The 18628-nt window shown below is 47.4% G+C and overlaps 1 protein-coding gene across 1 annotated transcript in view; it reads left to right on the top strand.

Annotated features, from left to right (window-relative positions):
* Nucleotides 1-18628, top strand: part of ndst2a (N-deacetylase/N-sulfotransferase (heparan glucosaminyl) 2a) — a 630597-nt gene that overhangs the window by 568986 nt on the left and 42983 nt on the right. The window contains exon 8 of the mRNA XM_072491345.1: nucleotides 10348-10502. Within this exon, the coding sequence (XP_072347446.1) occupies nucleotides 10348-10502 (155 nt within the window). The remainder of the gene's footprint in view (nucleotides 1-10347; nucleotides 10503-18628) is intronic.

Genomic DNA, 18628 nt, shown 5'->3' with positions numbered 1-18628 from the left:
CATGCGTACTAAACGACAAACGCATCTTTTCAATTGTTGCGCAGGACGTTGTCCCCTGCATCTTATGCACCTCTAGCCATTTAGACTGGGCGTCAATTAATAGAAGGAACATGGATCCTTGAAAAGGGCCTGCGAAATCTGCATGCAAGCGTGCCCAAGGCCGCCCTGGCCATTCCCAGTGATGTAGGGGCGCGGCCGGCGGAAGCTTCTGATGCTCCTGGCAAATGGAGCAGTTTTGGGCCACCTTCTCAATGTCGGTGTCGAGGCCTGGCCACCAGACATAACTCCGGGCCAACATTTTCATTTTGGTCACACCTGGATGCCAATTGTGCAAGTCTGATAGTATCAGCTCCTGGCCTTTTTCCGGGACAATCACACGCGTCCCCCACAAGAGGATGCCGTCTTCCACGCTGAATTCTGACAGCTTGGAGGAAAATGCCCGCAACTCGCATGGGAGCTGTCTATGCTGCCCACCATACAGGACTATGTGCCGAACCTTTGACAGGACTGGATCCGTCTGGGTCCACTCACGGATCTGTGATGCCGTGACAGGCAAGGTGTCCATAAAATTTAGGGTCTCGATCTGCGCGTACTTTTTCACCGCTGCAGTCGATGTGCGGAAGGCGAAAGGTATCGGTCGCTCGGCCCCGTTCTCCATCTTGTGGGACAGGATGGCCCCAATACCATACGGGGATGCATCACATGTGATGAGCAAAGGCTTTCCAGGATCATAGTGGGTTAGTAACCCAGACGACGACAATTGTTGCTTAACCCGCCGGAAAGCGGTTTCTTGCGGCTGACCCCAAACTCAGGTGTGATTTTTCTTCAGCAGAAGGTGCAAAGGGGCCAGCGTAGTTGCCAGATTGGGGAGGAACTTCCCGTAATAGTTTACGAGACCGAGAAAAGAACGAAGATGCGAAGTGTCAGTCGGGGCGGGGGCCTGTTGAATTGCACACACCTTCGCTGCGACGGGGTGCAAACCTTTGCGGTCCACCCGATAACCTAGGTAGACTACTTCCTTTGCCTGAAATAGGCACTTTGTGCGACGTAAACGGACTCCAGCCTCCGAAAGGCGTCTAAGGACAGCCTCCAGATTTTCAAAATGTTCGTGCTCCGACGTCCCTGTAATCAAAACGTCATCTAAGTAGACAGCGACACGTGGTAAACCTCTCAAAATGCCCTCCATAACACGTTGAAAAATTGTGCAGGCAGAGGATACTCCAAAGGGCAACCGTGTATATTCATACAGGCCCCGGTGTGTATTAATCGTTACATATGGTCGGGAAGCAGGGTCCAGCTCCAACTGTAGGTAGGCGTGACGCATATCTAATTTTGTGAACGAGAGTCCACCTGCAAGCTTCGCGTAGAGATCCTCTATGCGAGGCATTGGATATCAGTCGAGTCGGGAAGCTGTATTCACTGTAAGTTTATAGTCGCCACACAAGCGAACTGTGGCATCTGGCTTCATTGGTGCTGCCCAGTCAGCAAAACGGACGGGCCTGATAATACCCAAACTCTCCAAACGAGTGATCTCTCCTTCTACCTTCTCGAGCAAGGCATAAGGCACCGGGCAATATATATATATATATATATATATATTCAGCAGCAGCAACTTCCCTTGCTGCTCACTCCTTCCTGCTGGTTCCAAACTGGCCAGCTTTATTTATACTAGGAGTTTACTAATGGTTTCTCCGCCCCCCTCATTGGGGATGCTCATACTCCCACAGGATTGTGGGATTGTCATTAGTCCCCAGCCAATGGTAAGTAGGCAGGTTATAACAGTGGGTAATGAGCAACATGAAAGGTCGACGATCGGGCGGAAAGCAGGAATGAACAAGTGTCAGAAGGAATGATGTTGCGAGGCGAAAGGAGTTGGTAACGGGACACACAAAGGAACAGAGGAGTTATAAACAAGAACAGCAGAACCATAACCAGCAGCTGCTGCTGGGAAAGATGGGGACAGAACTGTAGGAACATTGGAGTTTAGAAGAGTGAGAAGCGATCTCATAGAAACGTACAAAATTCTAACAGGATTAGACCGGGTAGATTCAGAAAGAATGTTTCCGATGGTGGGGGAGTCCAGAACTAGGGGTCATAGTTTGAGGATAAGGGATAAAGCTTTTAGGACTAAGATGAGGAGAAATTTCTTCACCCAGAGAGCGGTGAATTTGTGGAATTCGCTACCACAGAAAGTAGTTGAGGCCACGATGTTGTGTAATTTCAAGAAGGAATTAGATATAGCTCATGGGGCTAAAGGGATCAAGGGATATGGGTGGAAGGCGGGCTCGGGATATTGAACTTGATGTTCAGCCATGATCATAATGAATGGTGGAGCAGGCTCAAAGGGCCGAATGGCCTCCTCCTGCTTCCATTTTCTATGATGTGGAGATGCCGGCGTTGGACTGGGGTGGGCACAGTAAGAAGTCTTACAACACCAGGTTAAAGTCCAACAGGTTTATTTGGAATCACTAGCTCCTTCATCATGTTTCTATGTTGATGACTTTCACGTATGTATAAAGAATATTTGCCAAGATAGTGGTTAGCTTTGGGTCACCTGTGTGGGTCTCTTCACATCAGGCTTGGTTTTAATAATGAAATTAAATGAAAATCGCTTATTGTCACAAGTAGGCTTCAATGAAAAGCCCCTAGTCGCCACATTCTGGCACCTGTTTGGGGAGGCTGGTACGGGAATTGAACCGTGCTGCTGGCCTGCCTTGGTATGCTTTAAAAGCCAGCGATTTAGCCCTGTGCAATCTTGCAACTATTATTATACTCACAAGGAGCGGTATAAATACAGGTTGTTAAAATGAGGTGGGGAAAGGCAGCAAGCGAAGACTGGAGTAAGTAAAGTAGTAAAGTTCGCCATAGTCCCAGGTGACCATAGGCAGCTTTTTGAGGGGGAGAGCTGACTGGTGGTGATTTAACCTGAGGGTTACCACACCTCAGGCGAGGGGGCAAGGTTGAAAAGGCGGGGCCACTGGAGTAATGAGCCCAGCAAAGGCAAAATGTGGACAGTTTTTTTTCTCAAAAGAGTAAGCGATGGAAATAGAAATGTGACACAGGTATGAGAAAGAAAGGGAAATGTTGATCAGAAGTATGAAAAGGGGGCTGAAGTCCGACAAATGGAAAAGGCACAATATGAGCAATCGAAAACAGGTGAATGGGAGTCACCTCAACAGTGACCTTGAGATTGAGTACAGCTAACCGTGGATTAAGAAAACTACTCTCTGGGAATCCCTTGGGTTTCTGGGGTAGTGCACGTTTCTCTGTATGAAGTAAGTGGTAACCTGACCCAGAACTAGATTTTTGGAACAACAAAGCCGAATTCTGTTTCTTTGTGTGTTTGATGGGAAGTGAACCAGTCTGTTCAGTTGTAGATGGGGCTGGGTGACTCCAGCGCTATTATTTACCTCGTGAGCGCTTGACAGAATGATATGGAGCCGATGTAGGGAGGCTTTCAGAGAATAGGCTACACAGCTAAAGGGCGATCGCAGAGATACGTCCAGACGAGGTAGACTGTTTGTCCCACGGAACACATCCATCGATAGCAGCCTTTATCTCTGCTCTTACCCCTACCTCCCACCCCAGGGTATTCAACAGCAGCCTGAAAGGTGAGACATCTTCGTCCGCCATCCTCCTCATTGTGAAGAACGTTAGAGAGGAGGGGGGGTCGGGGGAGCCTTGCAAAACGAGGTTGGGACTGTAAAAATGGAGGCGTTGCCAGACCAAAGGTCAGAGGCAGTCAGCAAGCTCTGCCCCGGGGTGATGGGTGAACGGGATCTGAAGCGGGTCAGGATGCTGATCGCAGAGTTTTGCGTGAGCTCAAGCTTAATGAGGGTGGAAGTTGGGAGACAGACCAAGAGAGTTTTAGAATAGCAAATTAACTGTAATGTAATAATCTGATTTTTGGGCGGTCCGGTGGCACAGTGGTTAGCACTGCTGCCTCACGGTGCTGAGGTCCCAGGTTCGATCCCGGACCCAGGTCACTGTCCATGTGGAGTTTGCACATTTTCCCCGTGTCTGCGTGGGTCTCACCCCCACAACCCAAAGATGTGCAGGGTAGGTGAATTGGCCACGCTATATTGTCCCTTAATTGGAAAAAGAAAAGAATTGGGTACTCAAAATTAATTAATTTTTTTAACGTTCGAATACCCAATTAATTTTCTCCAATTAGGGGGCAATTTACCGTGGCCAATCCACCTACTCTGCACATCTTTGGGTTGTGGAGGTGAGACCCACGCAAACATGGGAAGAATGTGCAAATTCCACACGGACAGTGACCCAGAGCCACGATCGAACCTGGGACCTCGGCGCCGTGAGGCAGCAGGGCTAACCACTGTGACGCATGCCGCCCTTACACTCAATTTATTTTTAAAAATAATAATCTTTATTGTCACAAGTAAGTTTACATTAACGTTGAAGTTACTGTGAAAATCCCCTAGTCGCCACACTCCGGCACCTGTTCGGGTACACAGAGGTAGAGTTTAGAATGTCTAATTCAGCTAACAGCACGTCTTTCAGGACTTGTGGGAGGAAACCGGAGCACCCGGAGGAAATCCACGCAGACACGGGGAGAACGTGCAGACTCCACACAGACAGTGAACCAAGCCGGGAATCGAACCTGGGACATTGGCGCTCTGATGCAACAGTGCTAACCACTGTGCGACTGTGCTGCCCTTGTCTGCCGAGGTGAAGGTTTCAGCAGCAGATGAGCTCAGGTTGTGGTGAAAATGGGTGGTGTTTATGTGGAGGAAGTACACCAGCAACACATTTGAGCTTGCGTACCATCTGTATGAATTCCAACTAGGTTTGGGTGAGGAGGAGAGCTGCGGGCCGATTAAATATGAGCACGAAATATGACAAATACAAAGGAAGGACACAAAAAGACCAGAGCGGGGAAGGCGAGAGGTTGTGTGATTTGAGTCGTGAGTAGTCAAAGATCTGTTTCTGGCTCGGGCAGGGCCAATAGATTTTTTATATTTGAAGGGAATCGAGTGATGTAGGGATTGGGTGGAAAAGTGAAGTTGGTTTGGCCTAATCCTGCTCCTATTCAGATCTGGTGACATGACAGGAAGGGAGTTTTTTGCGGGCACGTACAATCGCCTTCATCAAGACTTTACCTCAGTGATGATGTGGAGATGCCGGCGTTGGGGTGAGCACAGTACGAAGTCTTACAACACCAGGTTAAAGTCCAACAGGTTTGTTTCGATGTCACCAGTGATGGACAACCTAGGCCAGTGAGTGGGCCGCAGGGGTGACCTTCTTCATCTCAGTGGGCCGATAGATTGAAATTCGGCTAGTTCATTAACTGTGACCCCATGAATAAGATTAAATATATTTAATACATGCCGAATATTTCATAATGAGTTCGAGAAAATGCTTAATCATTTACATATTAATAGAACAATCATCAACTTCCTGAAAGTCCCGAAAGACGTGCCGTCAAGTGAATTGTACATTCGGAATTCTCCCTCCGCGTGCCCGAACAGGCGCCGGAATGTGGTGACTAGGGGATTTTCACAGTAACTTCATTGCCGTGTTAATGTAAGCCTACTTGTGACACTAATAAAGATTATTGTTATTCAAACGGTAAAACAAAATATTTACCCTTTGGACACTGAGGGAACGCACTGCTCTCACAGTCAATGTTGTGAGCAGTCAGCTCTCACCTCGCCTTGTTTTACGAGCGAAACACACCAGTCAGACCGGGAGGAAAAAGATTATGTGGGCGGTAATCAACGGAACGTGGCAACCCTACGCGTGGGCTGCAGTCAACAAAATGTCTCGTGGGCCACACTTAGAATGCAGATTGGCTGCCATGTGGCCCCCAGGCAGCAGGGTGCCCACCACTGCCATGCGTCATTGTCTAGAGGATTGACGTTGTGGATTATATCACTGTCAAACCAGCGGGTGGTGAGAATCTGGAATGCCCGGCCTGGGAAGGTAGTGGAAGCTGGAAACCTCACAACCCTTAAAAAGCACTGGGTGAGCACTTGAAACACCATCACATTCAAGGAAATGGGACAAGAGCTGGCAAGTGGGGTTAGCACGAGATTAGGGGAAGTTCTTGTCGGTGCAGACTCGATGGGCCGAAGGGCCTTTTCCGCGCTGTACGGCTCTATGATCCCATACTAGAGAGGGCACAGAGGAGAGTTACAATGTTGTGGCCACGAATGGAGAAGGTTATCAATGAGGAGAGATTGGACAGGCATGGATTTCTTGGGACAGAGGAGGCTATGGGGAGATTTAATTAAGGTGTATAAAATTCCAGTGGATAGGAAGTACCTAGTTTCCTTCACACAAGACGCCAATAATCAGGGAAGCATAGATTTAAAGTAATGGTAAAGATTGAAGGGGAGTTGAGAACTTCCTTCACCTAGAGGGTGATGAGGATCTGGAACTGACTACCTGAAAGGACAATGAAGGCAAAAAGACCTCATCGCATTGAGGACTATGCATTTGACAAGCCATAATCGACAGGGCTATGTCGAGAGCTGGAAGGGGCAATTGGCCTGGATAGCTCTTTTGCCGCAAGCACTGACCTGATGGGCTGAATGCCCTCCTGTGCGTCTGGGTTTTATGTTTGACAGTATGCCATGCCAGCCATTGACCGTGAAGTCCAAGGCTCAATATCTCGGGGACCTCAAACCGTACCTTCTTGCCCAGAAGATTTATCCTTCTGCTCCCCCTCGTAAACATGCAATGGGCTCACACACGTCCCTGTGCAGCACTCTTCTCGAGATTGCCAAGGACTCCACAGCATGCACTTTCACTCCCTCCGGTTGAATGAGATGGCCAAGTGCAGCAGCTAGCTAATCGAGCTAGACCGCCCCCATGATGAGTATGGATACTGAATGCACTAATACTAAAATTCCTCTTGCCTTTCCTAACAGAGGCATTAACCCATTTTCAGTCCCAGTCGGTAATGTTGCACAGCTACCCTAACTAGACACAAAAAAAACAGGAGCGCAGTTTGTTTTTAAAAAACTACTTTGGATAAAAAGAACAGTAGGGTTGTGTACTTTATGGATTTAAATAGTGAAACCTTTTTAAGGATCCCAAGATGACTCAGATTAACCTGAAAAGAAATAAGGTTTCCAGCTCCTGTTTGTGCTCAGCACTTTTTTCTTTCTACACCTAAGTGCTTAGCAACAAAACAATTTGCCTTTGTGAAGGAAAAGCAATCTTGTGGGTTTCAAGATGATGTGTTTTGCAGGTGACTTTCACTAACTCCGCAGGTCCTCTCTGGTGACCGTCTATTGTCCCCGATGTTGTTGACGAGCAAAGAACCTCCTTCAGTTGCTGACAAACCGTCCTCTGTTGAGAGAGCTTGTTAACTCAAGTATGTGACATCTCTCGTCACTTTTAATTATAACAACAGCTTGTATTTTCGTAGCACCTTTAACATCGTAAGACATTGCAAAGCACTTCATGGAAGAAACACGAGGCAGAGTTGAACACTCAGCCCTGCGGTATATCAGTGCAGGAGGCCTCAAAGCTCAGTCTCAGAGGTAGGCTTGAAGGACCATCGTAAACCATGAAGAGAGGTGGCGGGGTTCAAAGGGGGAATTTCGGAGCTTCGGGTCAAGGCACCTGAAGGCGTGGCTGCCGGTGATGGAGTGATTAAAATCGGGGTTGCTCAGAAAGCCAGAATTCAAGGCACGCAGATATTTTGGAAGGTTGAGGGGCTGGAGGAGAATACGGAGATAGGGAGGGCACAGGCCACGGAGAGATTTGCAAACGAGCGTGAGAACTTTAAAACTGTTTGACCGTGAGTCGGGGTAGGCCAGCGAGCACAGGGGTGACAGGTGAACAGGATTTGGCACAAGTGAGTATGCTCAACCTGTAGCCAGAGATGTTTGAAGGTTGGAACAGGAGTAGTCCATTCAGCCCATCAAGCCTAGTCCGCCATACAGTTAGATCATGGCTGATTGGACACTTCAATGCCTCTTTTAAAATAAATTTAGAGTACCCAATTATTTTTTTCCAATTAAGAGGCAATTGTTAGCGTGCCCAGCCCACCTACCCTGCACATCTTTAGGTTGTGGGGGTGAAACTCACCCAGGCATGGGGAGAATGTGCAAACACCACAGACAGTGACCTGGGATCGAACGCGGATCATCAGCACAGTGAGGCAGCAGTGCTAACCACTGTGCCACCATGCCGCCACTAACCTGTTCAAGGATGTTGTCCTTTGGATGCTGCTAACAGTTTGACAACATGTCCAAGTGTGTTCCCACACGTAGATCTAGATTGTGTCAGAATCCTTCCTGTTTATTTCCCTTGCTCCCATTTATTTTATTATTTTGGTCCGTGGACCCATAATCGGGTTGTGCCTTTAAGCAGAAGACAGACAGTTGATCCAGCTGCTTTCCAGAACAGTGAGCTCCCAGGTTTTGTATTTTGGAGAGGAGAAGCCAGACTCTTCGGCACTGAGTGTATCTTAGGAATCTGCTTTGGAGGGACTCCGTTCAATTGGTTAACTGGCAGCCAGTGGGTTGGCCAGGGATGGTGTTCTGCCTGACGATGGTCAGTGATTGGTTCCTGTACGATGCTTTCTGAGACAACTCAGCAGAAGTGTTCAGAGCTCGGAAGTGAAAGGAGCTCTCGCTCTCGCTCTCTCTCCCTCTCCTGCAGGCTGAAGTGAAAGAACTGCTCTATTGTTCTGAAAGCAGTGAGTGTACCTGGCACAGCCTTTGCTGTGAACCTGAAATGATGCTGATTCAGCAGAGGAAGTAGAAAACCTTGCCAGAAAAAAACCCATCTCAAGCCTAGAAGGAAGAAGTACCAAACCAAAAGCCTGAACTCCAGAAAGACATTGACTGAAAGTCATTGTGCTTCAAAGATCCCTATTGTTTAATTTTTATTTATAGCCACCCTTTCTCCCCTGTGTTGTTTGTATGTGGGTGTGGATAGTGGGACGACTTAAATGGGTGGGGGGGGGGGGGGGGTAGCGCTTTGGAAAGGGGTAGTAGTGTCATGACACCCTGGGCTAGTGCATGGTCAATTCTAGCCCCAATTGACCTGGAATCGCAGCAAAGGTAGAATTAGATTTTATTTGAAAATACCCGAGGTTCTTGGCTGAGTCGAATAAACTTCAGTCACTAGGTTTGTGATTTTGAAACACAAGTAACCTTTTATTATGTGCAGTATTATAATTAAATGGACAGAAAATGTAACTGACTAAAATAAAAGAAATGGGAGCAAAGGAAATAACAGGAAGGACTCTTACAAGAGTGAATTATTTGATGACAGATTTATTTCAATGGTCGAGCTGAAACTTATGTTACACGCGCACCTCCACAGCTGGATTGTGATCGGGAGCAATCGGACTATCACGGGACCTCTCACTCCTGATTGTGGGGGTGAAGGGGTTGCCTGAAGTTTGAGCAGCTTGGGCCTATACCATTCTATACTGCAGAGAGCAGTGGAGGCTGGGTTATTGATCATGTTCCAGGCTGAGTGAAATAGGTTTTAGATCGACAAGAGAGCAAAGAGTTATGTGGGGGGAGAGGGGGTGGGGAGGCGAGCAGGCAAGTGAGTGGGGTTGAGGCCGCAATCATATTAGCCGTGATATTATTGAATGGTGGAGCAGGCTCGAGGGCCTACTCCTGCCCCCTAATCTTGCGCATCTCACTTGGCTCAATTTTCTTTTGCTTCCGTCATAATGCCCACTCTTGCTGGAGCTTATTTTAGCTCGCCTACTGACCCACAAACGGGGACCAGCTCCCTCCGCGCGATCTGGGAGTTGAGTCGAGGACCTTGCCGATGAGTAAGGGCCTGAGGTTCAGACTGTCTTCGCCCAAAAACTCATTTGGGGACACACATGAGAATTGCCTACGGTGGCCTGCTCGTCAAACGCCATTGGTCATAGCTTTCATTGTACTGAGAAACATGCAGAAGGAGGCCATTCATCCCGTTGTGCCACTTCTGGCTCCTTCATACCCGTTTCAGCTGTTTCATTCCAGATCGCAGTAACCCATTATCCCCCCCCCCCCCTCCATTTGAAAATCATTATTGTCACAAGTAGGCTTCAATGAAGTTACTGTGAAAAGCCCCTAGTCGCCACATTCCGGCGCCTGTTCGGGGAGGCCGGTACGGGAATTGAACTGTGCTGCTGGCCTGCCTTGGTCTGCTTTCAAAGCCAGCTATTTAGCCCAGTGTGCTAAACCAGCCCCTATCGCAGTTCAGCATTGTCTGTCTACCAAGTAGCCTAAACACTGTGCAATGCGAATGTGGTAATGTGGGGACGTTGCCTATTTCGGCTGACTCTGTCACACTCAGCAACTCTGCTTAAAATCTCTGCTCTCTCTCTCTCTCTCTCTCTCTCGAATGTTTCATTCCCAGGGGCCAATGAGGAAGATGAGGGTGACGACATGCTGTTGAAGCACAGGAAAGAGTTCTGGTGGTTTCCCCACATGTGGAGCCACATGCAGCCACATCTCTTCCACAACGAGACCGTTTTAGCCGAGCAGATGAAACTGAACAAGCAGTTTGCGCTGGTAAGTTGTGAGTTTGGATTTCCCTCCCCCATCCATTCCGGGAAAAGCATTGAGGACTCTGCGAAGCCAACTTTCACTGCCTGTTCAACAGATCTTGGATTCTCAAAACCTGCCCGATGCCCAACTCCGTATAACGGACTCAAAAAAAAATTTGAAATTTGTCGAATTGCATTTTGCTACAGCACTGGAGGAGGCCATTCAGCCTATTATACCTGTGCTAGCTCTTTGGTAGAACGACCAAATTAGACCGACGGGCCTGTTCTTTCGCCATCGCCCTGAAATTCATATCCCTGCAAATATTTATCCAATTTCCTTTTGAACGTTACTATTTAATCTGCTTCCTCCACCCTTTCAGGCAGTGCATTCCAGATCATATTATCTCACTATGTTTAAAAACAAATTCCTTGCGTTGCTTCCGGTTGCGTTGTCAATCATCCTACATTAATACCGGGCTGCCCGGTAGCATTGTGGTTAGCATAATTGCTTCACAGCTCCAGGGTCCCAGGTTCGATTCCCGGCTTGGGTCACTGTCTGTGCGGAGTCTGCACATTCTCGCCGGTTTCCTCCGGGTGCTCCGGTTCCCTCCCACAGTCCAAAAATGTGCGGGTTAGGTGGACTGGCCATGCTAAATTGCCCATAGTGTCCAAAATTGCCCTTAGTGTTGGGTGGGGTTACTGGGTTATGGGGATAAGGTGGAGGTGTGGACCTTGGGTAGGGTGCTCTTTCCAAGAGCCGGTGCAGACTCAATGGGCCGAATGGCCTCCTTCTGCACTATAAATTCTATGATAATGTTTAATGGTTCCCAGCATTTCAGCCTTTGGAAGCAGTTTCTCTTCATTTACTCATCAAAGCTCTTCAAGATTTTGAACAAATCTCCCCTTGGCCTGGGATAATGAGCCCATCTTCGCTCGTTCCCCCACATTACTCAAGATTCTTATCCCACAAACCACTCCAGTAAACCCTTCACCAACCTCTCTGGGATCGAAGAGGAGAAGAGAGGCACCTGCTCCAAGTAAACGTACTGTTGGGCTTCCCAAAAGCGTATCCGGTAGGAATGGCAGAACACTCTGTACTCGGCACGCCCGACCTCCACCCGCCAGATCTACCCCTATCTAGAAAGGGAGCTTTGCTCTGGTGGGAGCTTTTCTCCAGGTCAAATGAAGCCTAAAACAATGTGTTGAACACAGAGTGCTTAAGTTGGGAAGATGCTCCAGTCTTCATCTCAATCCATACAGACTTGACTTAGAAAAAGTCGGGAACAGACGTTTCTCATTTTTTAGTCAGAATGGCACAAAGTGCGGGAAAAGCAATGTTAAAGTCGCTGGTTCCAGTGGCGGTTTTCTTCACTGGTTCGGAGATCAAACAAACTGAACGGCAGATTCCACGTCGTTACCCTGTCAGCGACTTGGGTTTCAAGGGCGCCCGGCCCATCCATCCCCCAGCACCGCCCGGGCCTGACCCACTCCCCTCAGAGTGATGCACTCACCTGAACGCGGCAGGGTCCCAGGTTCGATTCCCGGCTTGGGTCACTGTCTGTGTGGAGTCTGCACGTTCTCCCCGTGTCTGCGTGGGTTTCCTCCGGGTGCTCCGGTTTCCTCCCACGAATCCCGAAAGACGTGCTTGTTAGGTGAATTAGACATTCTGAATTCTCCCTCGGTGTACCTGAACAGGCGCCAGAGTGTGTCGACTAGGGGCATTTCACAGTAACTTCATTGCAGTGTTAATGTAAGCCTACTTGTGACAATAATAAAGATTATTATTAGACCCAACAATCTCACCCCCGTTTGAAATGCTGCTTCCTGATGTCACCCCTGAATATCCTGGTTCTAATATAAGTTTATATCTGTTGTTCTGCTCTTCCCCCTAAAGAGGGAATACTTTCTCTCTGTCTACCCTGTCGAATCTTTCAGTCATCTTCAATGCCTCAATTCGAGCGCCCTTGGTCTTGTATATTCAAGGAGATACAAGCCTGGTCCACGCAACCTATACTCAAAACCAGTCTTTCAAGCCCAAAAAGGGAATCAAAAACTGAGAATTTTGATAGCATGCCAAGGGTTTGAAAAAAGAGCCGAGTTAAACTGCCAAACAAAATGGCTTCATGAGAGTAGCTGTGGAAAATCTTTGGAAATGCAGGGCCCAAATTAATCTTCAAAAGCTTGGGCAACATTCGATGACCATCCCTAATTGACCTTGAAAGGAGCTAAGGCAGTTAGGAGCCCTTGAACTGAATGATTTGCTGGGCCATTTCAGAGGGCATTGAAGAGTCAACCACATTGCTGTGGGTCTGGAGTCACATGTAGCCCAGAGCAGGTAAGGGCGGCAGATTTCCTTCCCTTAAGGACATTCGGGAACCAGATGAGGTTTTAACAACAATTGATGATCGTTTCACCATGGCAGAGACTAACTTAAGATTCAATTAATAAATCTGGAATATAAAGTTTCACCAGATGTTGTGGTAGGATTTGAACTCGTATCCCCAGAGCATTAACCCATGACCTCTGGATTACTAGTTCAGCGATATTACCATCTGCTCCAGCTTCAATACTTTTGTATTCGATTAACCCTTTGCCACCCACGGCGACAGAGTACTCAATTCTTTTTTACCCAATTAAGGGGCAATTTAGTGTGGTTAATCCACCTACCCTGCACATCTTTGGGTTGTGGGGGTGAAGCCCACGCAAATACGGAGAGAATGTGCAAACTCCTCACGGACAGTGACCGGGGCCGAGATCAAAACCGGGTCCTCGGCGCCGTGAGGCAGCAGTGCTAGCCACTGCGCCACCTTGCCACCCGGGTGTTCCAAATGCAGTAATTTTCTGGGTAGAACTTTGCTTCTTTGTTTAGCAGACCTTCGGAGACAGCAGTGTGGACTTATAAAAAACAATGTTAAGCGATTGCCATCCCGATCCTCTGGTATATTTTCTGGAAAGCATTCCATTGGGACTTGGGCCGTGGGAACAGGCTAATTAACAGGCTGAACTGCTCTCAAAACTCTTCTTACAACATAAATGCAAGAAAAGGAGAAAGTATCGTCACTGGAATGTGAAACAGATGATTTATACTGTGGGTCCACAGAACGTTAGATTTCTTTTTAACAAGTCTAATTAATTGCCTGCAAACTATTTTACAACATAACTTATATTCGTGGGCTTTTCTGGAACTAACGTCTTGGGGATTTTAAAAAATGTTTTATGGCAGACATGCTTTTTTCTGGACAGCTTAATGACTTCCACAGAGGATTCACTGGGGTTAGCTATGCTTACGGGAGGACCAAATGAAATAGGAATGCCGCCCTTTTGACCCCTCATCTCCGTCAAGTGAGCTGATCCCAACGGGTTATTTGCCACCTTGGGGAAGCTTCACCAGTTTACCTGCCCGTGCAGTTAGCAACCCCCCCCTCGCCCCCCGACCCGACCATTACGCCCACCCCCAGATTGAATGTGCACACTTCAGGTGATTATAGGCACATAGTTTCCTGTGCTTGCCCACGATGGATGCAGGCCGTCTGGGCAACGTATGTGCAGACAACTGGCACACGGACAGGGGTGGAATGGGGAGTTTTTTGTTTGGCACAGCGGAATGCCAGAGCACAGTGGTCGAGAGGCCGGTGGAAAACCAATTCAGTAGTAGCTCTCAGAAGGGGCTTGCTTAAGCACTTGGGAAAGGGAACAGAGCACCTTGGGGGGGGGGGGGGGGGGGGGGGGGGGGGGGGGGGGCAGGGCAGTGGAGAAAGTGTAGAGGGAGCAGGTCCAGTCAGATCGCTCTTTCAAATACCTGGCATGAGGGACTGTGCAGTATGCTCCAATGTGGAACTGTACCATAACTCAGCAAGGGGAGAGAGAAAAGTGATCAGAAAATAATAAGAAAATATGGCCTTTCCATAGAATTCAAAATAACAAAGTAATCTGTCTTTGGTGTGCAGTTCCAGAAGAAAAGTCCAATGCTGTCGTGTCTGCCCTCAGCTCGGGCTGGTATATAGGGCGCTTGTCCTAGAGCTCTGAGGGGTCAGCTTTGCGACCGCAGGTTAGAATGGGATTTCCTTCTTCAGCGAATCAAAGTGTTTTATGGCTTTAACATGTCTCCTCCTCAGCTGTAATGCACACACGAGTGCCCAATAACCTTGCAGTGAGGCAACGTGGGAAATGTCCAAGCAAACCTTGTGCAAAATGAAGACAAATTCCTCTTTCGGTAATGCCAACCCCATTCTCTGTGCTCCTTTAACCTTCAAAAGTTTACTATTCCAGGCAATCGGGCTGGGGTGTGCAAAGGCCCAAATCCTGATTTTTATTTTTTACTTGTTTATTCATGGGACGTGGGCACCACTGGCGAGTCCAGCATTAGGTGCCCATCCCTACTTGCCCTCTGAGCTGCCATCTTGAACTGCTGCAGTCCATGTGGTGTAGGCACTGTTACCATCCCAGTTATAACTGGACGGGAAGATCCCAGAATTGAACCCTGGCTCAAAATACTGTAACTTTTTATATGTGGAGGAAGAGTCACAGGACCTCAAATTAGTTTTAACAAGAAAAATACATTTGTTAAACATGAAAAAAATTAGATTATAATACAATACTCCTTTGCTCCCCCTTAGCTTAACAAATACACACAGGTTTTAAGATTAACATGGATGACAAAGTACATTTGAAGATGCAATGGTCCCATTGACATACAAAGTCCTTTTGACACGTGCAATATGACTGTGGTCAAATACTCATTCCTTTCTGGCACCCCAAGGGAATGTCTGTGGATGCCTCCTCCAAGTCCCCCCAGAAGATTGTCACGAAAGAGCTTCCAAACTCTCCACGACACGCTTTAAAATCTCTCTCCATCATGCTTTCCATTAGAGGTTTACATTCCAAAATCCATTCGACATTTTCCAAAAGACTCTTGTGAACAGAGCTTCTGCTCCACTTTTACCAGCAAACCCAGGCCACAATTTTACACCTCAACCCTGTTGTGTTATTCACCCTGGGGTAACACGGACTGTAACTGGGTGCAGTTGTACCAGAAAGTAGACACCAAACTTAGACGTTGATTTAATACGTTTATTGAACTTCTGTAGCAGTGCACACAGCTTGCTCCGTTGTTGACATTCTACTAATCTAAGTGTGCTAACTCTAACTTACTAGACCAGACTAGCTCTGAGCCACGTGTAGAAGGTGCTAACTGATATATACACCCTGACTGTCACTACAGTTGTCACCAGTGGAAAGAGGCAGAGTGCTGATGCCTCGTGTGTTTTATAGTAGAAAACCCCCCTCTAGTGTTCTGTCTGGTGATTGGTTGTATTCTGTCTCATGTGTTGATTGGCTGTACTGGGTGTTCGATCCCGGCCCTGGGTCACTGTCCGTGTGGAGTTTGCACATTCTCCCCGTGTTTGCGTGGGCCTCACCCCCACAGCCCAAAGATGTGCAGGGTCGGTGAATTGGCCACGTTAAATTGCCCCTTAATTGGAAAAAATAATTGGGTACTCTAAATTTATATTTAAAAAATGAAAAACCGACTACCTTCCCTGAATGTTTTTGACTATTGTATGGACATTGGAGGTGGGTGGAAAGACTGACAAACAGTCAAGAATCTATCAATCGGCTAACAGAGTGACATGTTAGTTGACCAATGGCAGAATTGTGGACACAGGACATGTGATCAGATCTCCGAGAATATGCCCACGGTACCCTTTTTGGTACCATGAAGAAGAATATTTGTTCACAGGTTCTAACCAGCTTAGACCAATCCTTTATTATTATTATTATTATTATTATTATTATTATTATTATTATTATTATTATCATCATCATAACACCAACTCTTTTGATGCCTGTCAATGGTATGTTCTGCTATTTTCATTAAGAGACCCCAACATGACTCACCAGATCACTTTGAACATTAGACATTGATTTCAAACTCTCCAGTCCTGCACTTATACCAAGCCTTGCTCAGACTATTCTTTGATTTGAAAATTATCAGCCTTGTTTTTCATTCCTTCCCTGACCTCACCTCTCCCAAACCCTGCTACCACTGCCTCCAAAATCGGCACGATGGCACAGTGGTTAGCACTGCTGCCTCACAGGACCGGGGAGCCGGGTTCAATTCTGGCCTTGGGTCACTGACTGTGTGGAGTTTGCAGTTTCTCCCGGTGTTTGCGTGGGTTTCCTCTGGATGCTCCAGTTTTCTCCCACCGTCCAAAGATGTACGGGTTAGGTGGATTGGCCATGCTAAATTGCCCTTTAGTGTCCAGGAGCGTGCAGTTTAGGTTATGGGGTTACGGGGGTGGGGTTGGGTGAGTGGATATGGATAGACTGCTTGTTCGAAGAGTCGGTGCGGACTTGATGGGCCGAATGGCCTCCTTCTGCACTGTATGGATTTTATGATGATCTCTGCTCTCCTCCAGCTCCACCTCTCGCTCTTCCAAACTGGTGCTTTCAGCTACCTGGGCCCTGAGCTCTGGCATTCCCTCTCTAAACTGTTCTGCCTCTCTACGTCTCCTCTACTAAGACACTCCTTAAAACCTACCTCTGAGCAAACGTCTGATCACCCGTTGTAACTCCCCCTTGGCTGTTTCAGTGATGAATATTGTGTGATAACGCTCCCGAGAAGCAACCTGGGCACATTTCACTGCTTCAAAGGCAGTAGATGAATGCGAGCTGTTGTTTCCATGAACCTGTTCATTTTAAACAATTATCAAGGAATTGCAGATGAATTTGTTCAGTGATCATCAGCCAGGACCCCAATGTGATTCCAGGAAGATGGTGTTTATTATTAAGGCAAAGGGTCTCCTCCAGGTAAACTGGGCAGAAATCTCTGTCTCGATTTGTCGATTTCCATTAACAATGGGCGAGATCCCTCAGGACATTCATTAAGGGACCTAAACATCTCAGCGAACTGTTTTGTTCCATTCGGAGTGATGCTCAACCAAAAAAGGGGTTTCGTCTTCAATTATTTTGCACCGTTTCTGGAAAGAATCTTGTTGTGTACTATTGGTGTAGTTCACTAAGGGAGTCTGGGTTGCTGTGGCAACCTGCAATTTTATGTTCCTTTTCAGCCTGGATCGATGGATAGTGATAGTCGAAACTCCCAATTTTCTTTCTCTCACATGGCTGACAAGGAATCTCTCTGCCCTTAACACCCGCCATTTGCAGGTTGATAAAACCACCTGTTTGGCCTTGTTGCGATCGCACCTTTCTTGGCCACCATGTCCTGGGGGGTTACTCAAACCCAGAGTTTCTGGCTCCGACGCGACCCCCTGCGCCACAGGACCATACCCGGATACAATTACCAGAACTCAAATATTTGTAGACATCATGGCATTAGAAATAAAATATCACTGGCCCCCAGAGATGGAAGGCACTTATACTCCTAACTCTTAAAGTGGAAACTCAGCTCGCAGCTTTAATCATTTTTTTTGTTGGCTCTGAGACAGAATTCATTCTTCCTCCCAAACACGGTCTGATGTTTCTCTGAAGGGTTCGGGACAGAAAAGTGGGTGTAACTTCCTTTCTGATGGCAGTCACGTTTAGCAGGCCTTTCAAATCATGGGCTCCTTTGGTCTTTATTCACTGTTGAAAATCCATTCCACTGCGAACGCCTAGTGTATCATTCACGCTTTTTGAGTTGAAACGACCGTGTGCAACAACTGGCGGTTTGCCTTCAATCATTCAACTAGGCCGGAGTGATGGGCACTTATCAGAAGTTACCCGGCAGAATGGAATGAAAATACAGTCGGAAACATTGAGCGGCAAAGTGGCTCACCCCCCTCTCTGGGCCAAACAAGCCACCGCTGAACATTGGACTGGGCTCTAGTTTCTGGCTCTGTTATTAGAGATCACCCACTTATAACGGACCATTCCCCAGTGGTCCTTTCAAAAGTCCGTGTGCAGCTCAAGCCTTGGTAACATGATCATCCCTCCACCATTTCGACCCCGGCTGAATAAAGAAGCTGGGTTTTATTTTCTGATCCCTACGGCTCTACAGTGTGTCTAGATTTGACTGTTTATTGACCATAACTCCAAAGCTGTTGCCTGTAACACCAGTCAAACAAAAAGAACAAAGAACAGTACAGTTTGGGAACAGACCCTTCGGCCCCCAAGCCGGTGCTGATAACATAATAATATAATCTTTATTAGAGC

The sequence above is a fragment of the Scyliorhinus torazame genome, chromosome 28, assembly GCF_047496885.1.
Source record: "Scyliorhinus torazame isolate Kashiwa2021f chromosome 28, sScyTor2.1, whole genome shotgun sequence".
Classification (NCBI taxonomy): domain Eukaryota; kingdom Metazoa; phylum Chordata; class Chondrichthyes; order Carcharhiniformes; family Scyliorhinidae; genus Scyliorhinus; species Scyliorhinus torazame.
Note: the sequence above shows the minus strand (reverse complement) of the source record. Positions and strands in the feature narration are given on the sequence as shown.